Genomic DNA, 4942 nt, shown 5'->3' with positions numbered 1-4942 from the left:
ATTATCTCTATGGTGTGCCTTGTGAGGTGTTTACTGATCATCGTAGCCTCCAGCACTTGTTCAAGCCGAAGGATCTTAACTTGAGGCAGCGGATATGGTTGGAGCTGCTAAAGGATTATGATATCACTATCTTTTATCATCCGTGAAAGGCTAATGTAGTGGTTGATGCCTTGAGTAGGAAGGCGGTGAGTATGGGCAGTTTGGCATATATTCTTATTGGGGAGAGACCTCTTGTAGTTGATGTTCAGGCCTTGGCCAATCGGTTCGTAAGGTTGGATATTTCAGAGCCTAGTCGGGTATTAGCTTGTGTGGTTTCTCGGTCTTCCTTATTTGATCGCATTAGAGAGCGCCAGTATGATGATCCTCATTTGCTTGTCCTCAAGGACAGAGTTCAGCATGATGATGCTAGAGATGTGACTATTGATGATGATGGGGTAGTGAGGATGTAGGGCCGGATATGTGTGCCAAATGTAGATGGGCTTCGGGAGTTGATTCTGGAGGAGGCCCATAGCTCGCGGTATTTCATCCATCCGGGTGCCGCGAAGATGTATCAGTATTTGAGGCAACACTATTGGTGGAGGAGAATGAAGAAGGATATTGTGGGATTTGTAGCTCGGTGTCTCAATTGTCAGTAGGTGAAATATGAGCATCATAGACCGGGTGACTTGCTTCAACGGTTAAATATTCCAGAGTGGAAGTGGGAGTGGATCACCATGGATTTTGTAGTTGGACTGCTACGGACTTTGAAGAAGTTCGATGCTATTTGGGTGATTGTGGATCAGCTGACCAAGTCCGCGCACTTCATTCCTGTGTGTACTACCTATTCTTCAGAGCAGTTGGTAGGGATTTATATCCGAGAGATTGCTTGCTTGCATGGTGTCCCAGTTTCCATCATTTCAGATAGAGGTACTCAGTTTACTTCATAGTTTTGGAGGGCCGTGCAGAGAGAGTTTGGTACTCAGGTTGAGTTGAGCACATCTTTTCACCCTTAGATAGACAGGCAGTCCGAGCGCATTATTCAGATATTGGTGGACATGTTGCGCGCATGTGTCATTGATTTTGGTGGTTTGTGGGATCAGTTTCTATCTCTCGCGGAGTTTGCATATAATAACAATTATCAGTCGAGCATTCAGATGGCTCCATATGAGGCTTTATATGGGAGACAATGTAGATTTCCAGTTGGTTGGTTTGAGCCTGGAGAGGCTAGGATTTTGGGTACAGACTTGGTGCAAGATGCTTTAGACAAGGTGAAAGTGATTCAGGAGAAGCTTCATACAACGAAGTCGAGACAAAAGAGTTATGCTGACAGGAAGGTTCCTGATATGTCCTACATGGTTGGGGAGAAGGTTCTATTGAAGGTTTCACCCATGAAGGGTGTTATGAGATTTGAGAAGAAGGGTAAATTGAGCCCACGGTTCATTGGGCTTTTGAGGTGCTTCAAAGTATTGGGGAGGTGGCTTATGAGCTTGCCTTACCACCCAGCTTGTCGAGTGTGCATCCGATATTTCATGTTTCTATGCTCCGGAAGTATATTGGCGATCCGTCTCATGTTTTGGATTTTAGCACGGTTCATTTGGATGGTGATTTGACTTATGATGTGGAGCCAATGGCTATTTTGGAGCATCAAGTTCGAAAGTTGAGATCAAAGGATATAGCTTTAGTAAAAGTGTAGTAGAGAGGTCGGCCCGTGGAGGAGGCTACCTGGGAGACCGAGCGGGAGATGCGGAGTAGATATCCTCACCTATTTGAGGCTTCAGGTATGTTTCTTGACTCGTTCGAGGACGAATATTTATTTAAGAGGGGGAGGATGTAATGACTCGGCCGATCGTTTTATGAGTTACCGCTCTGTTTCCCCCATTTCTGCTTTCTTATGTGTTGTTCAGCTACATTTCATCGTATCGTGTTGATTGGTTCGGGCTTGGAGTAGTTTTGAGTGTTAGGAGACACTTAGTCTCTTAAGTTGGCCATTTAGTTAGAAAAGTCAACTGGAAGTTGACTTGTGAGTGAACAATCTTGGAATTTGGTTTTTATGGTTCGTATAGCTTTGTTAGGTGATTTAGTACTTAGGAGCATGTTCGGAATGTAATTTGGAGGTCCGTGGTAGATGTAGGCTTGAATTGGCGAAATTGGAAATTTGGCGTTCTTCGGTCGGTGGTGGAAATTTTGATATAGAGGTCGGAATGGAATTTCGGAAATTGAAGTAGGTCTGTAGTGTCATTTGTGACGTGTGTGAAGTATTTCAGGTCATTCGGAGTTGATTTTATAGGTTTCGGTATCGTTTGTGGAATTTGAAAGTTTCTAAGTTCTTAGTCTTGAATCCGAGGTTGATTTGGTGTTTGGTGTTGTTTTGAGTGATTCAAAGGCTCGACTAAGTTTGAATGAGATTATGGGATGTATTGGCATGTTTGGTTGAGTTCCCGAGCGCCTCGGGTGAGTTTCGAGAGGTTATCGGACCAAATTCTTGGTTTTGAGAGTTGCAGATTTTGCTAGTTTTTTGTTGCAGAGGTTTGTTCTTCGCGTTCGCGAGAGGGCTCTCGTGTTCGTGAAGGGATGTGGAGTGAGGCAGGAGAGTTTCTCTTTGCGTTCACGATGTTGGTCCCGCCTTTGCGAAGATTGAGGCAGAGTGTGCATCGCGAATGCATGGCAGAGCTCGCGTTCGCATAGAAGGGGAAGCAGAAGGCCCTAAGGTATCGCGTTCGCAGCCAGAAGAAAGCGTTCGTGTAGGCCAAGATAAGAAAGGCATCGCGTTTGTGAGGTGGAGTTCATGTTCGCGAAAGAGGAAAAGTTGAGTAGTAGTTTTGTGCTTCGCGAACGCGAGGCTTTGACCACGTTCGCGAAGAAGGGAGCATCTGGGCAGAAAGTATAAATAGAGGCCTTTGCGATTTTTAGCCCATTTCTCACCATTTTTGAACGGTTTTGAACCTCTTTGTGAGGGATTGAAGAGGGATTCGAAGGGAAACACTTGGAGGTAAGGTTTTTGAACTCAATACTCGATTCTATGGTGATTTCTAACTAATTAGACATGAAATTAATGGGATTTAAAGCCTAAAATTGGAGAAATAAGGTTTGAAATTGGAGAGTGTAAATTGGGGATTTGAGAGGCCATTTGAGGTCCGATTTTGATGTTCTTGGTATGTATGGACTCATGGGAGGATAAGGATTCTATTGATGTGATTTTTATCGGATTTCGAGATGTGGGCCCGGGGTTGGGTTTGACCATTTTTGGGATTTTTGATGTAATTTGATTATTTTTGCGTGGGCTTTGTTCCCTTAGCATATATTCATGTTATGATGATGATTTTGGATAGACTCGAGGCGAGTTGAGTCCGAGTCGAGAGGCAAGGGCATTTCGGAGTAGGATTTCATCCGGTTTGAGGTAAGTAACGATTGTAAATCTAGACCTGAGGGTATGAAACCCTGGAATTTCGCATTGTTTGTTAAATGAGGTGACGGGCGTGTGGGCGTACACCCATAGGGATTGTGACTTGGTCCGTCCCGTGGAGACTGTATAGTTGCATATTTTGATATACTGTATATGATATCCATGTATTTTAGACATGAATCTGTTAACTTGGGTTGAATGCCATGTTTGGGGCCTTTGTGCCGAACTGTTTAGACCCTTAGGGGTATTTTACTACTTTCCTCACACTATTTTGATTTGAAAGCATATCCTCAGTCATGTTTTACCTGTTTATTGTTTAATCTGGTTTCATTACTCTACTTCTTAATATATGAAAACTTTTTGGGTTGAGTTTCCCTGATTTTTAATGAAATGCCCGAGGGGTCGTGAGGTTAATTATTGAGAGAGGTTGAGGACCTAATGGTGAGGATTATATATATGTTATGGATCGCGATGTACGTCGCAACGATATTTATATATATGGATTGGGTTTCACGCCACAGCGATATATTTTGAATCGGGCTGCACGCCGCAGTGATATGACGCTTAGGCTGTAGGAGCTCATCCGGAGTCTGTACACCCCTAGTGAGCGTAGTCGACTATATATTATGGATCAGGCTGTACGCCACATCAGTTATTATTATGAGATATATATTGAGCCGGAGTGCTGAGTGTGAGTACTGATTAACGAGAGCTAAGTCATGGGTGACTGAGAGGCTTGCCCGAAAGGCTATACTTACGAGTGATACTTTGCCCGAGGGGCTTGTTTATAAGATTTTTTTCTGTTTTCACTCTTCTTTTATACTGAGCCTCTGTTGAAAAATGTTGAATAAATGTTTTAAAGGATTTTCATTGAAACTGAAGTTTTTACGAGATATTTGGTTATTGAACTGTAGATTTTGACTTGATATTTCCGTTGAGATTCTTGATAAAGTATGCATATGATTTTTAAATGCTCGTCACTGCACTCAGACTTTATTTACTTTGGTTACTTACTGAGTTGGCGTACTCACGTTACTCCCTGTACGTTGTGTGCAGATCTAGGTGCCAGAGCATCAGAGTGAGAGCTTTTAGCAGCTTTTGTGTATTTCCGGAGTTAGCAAGGTAGTTGCACGGCTTTCGCAGCCCTGCCTTTCTCCTTCCTATCCTAGTACTTATTATTTTAGACTTATTTTGTATTAAGCAGACAATGTTGAGTTGTACTTAGTGGCTCATGACTAGTGACACTAGATTCGGGCTGTGTTGATGTATTTATGTACTTGTTTCCGCATATTTCTTTTGATATTTTAAAAATGAAAGATTTGAGAAATAATCTGTTTAAAAAAATGAATTTTACAAAAGATCTTCATATTGTTCGTGTTGTTTTGGCTGGCCTAATACTGGGATAGGTGCCGTCACGATCGGGGTGTTTGGGGTCATGACACCCGAGATATTTCATAGCGCCCGATGAAACTGACGCTACAAAATTGACGATCGAGGAGCTGGAGTAGGTTATTGATCGAGAACATACCAAATTGAAAGGTATACTTGGGCACGAGACTA

At 42.8% G+C, this 4942-nt stretch overlaps 1 protein-coding gene across 1 annotated transcript; it reads left to right on the top strand.

Annotated features, from left to right (window-relative positions):
- Positions 1 to 1034: 1034 nt before the first annotated feature.
- On the top strand, positions 1035 to 1959 carry LOC138871407 (uncharacterized). Its single transcript, XM_070149283.1, has 2 exons — positions 1035 to 1432; positions 1884 to 1959. Exons 1-2 carry the CDS (start codon positions 1035 to 1037, stop codon positions 1957 to 1959), a joined length of 474 nt encoding a protein of 157 aa, XP_070005384.1.
- The last annotated feature ends 2983 nt before the right edge of the window (positions 1960 to 4942 follow it).

The sequence above is a fragment of the Nicotiana sylvestris genome, chromosome 6 (genome assembly GCF_000393655.2).
Source record: "Nicotiana sylvestris chromosome 6, ASM39365v2, whole genome shotgun sequence".
Classification (NCBI taxonomy): Eukaryota; Viridiplantae; Streptophyta; class Magnoliopsida; order Solanales; family Solanaceae; genus Nicotiana; species Nicotiana sylvestris.
The sequence above is the reverse complement of the archived record's forward strand: the minus strand, read 5'-3'. Positions and strand labels throughout refer to the sequence as shown.

What these genes read in the sequence shown, in the direction of transcription:
- LOC138871407 (XM_070149283.1), top strand. Translation starts at nt 1,035, where the DNA reads ATGTTGCGCGCATGTGTCATTGATTTTGGTGGTTTGTGGGATCAGTTT. An exon ending in CGGTTCATTGGGCTTTTGAG is followed by an intron (nt 1,433 to 1,883) that starts GTGCTTCAAAGT and finishes TGTGTTGTTCAG; the next exon opens with CTACATTTCATCGTATCGTG.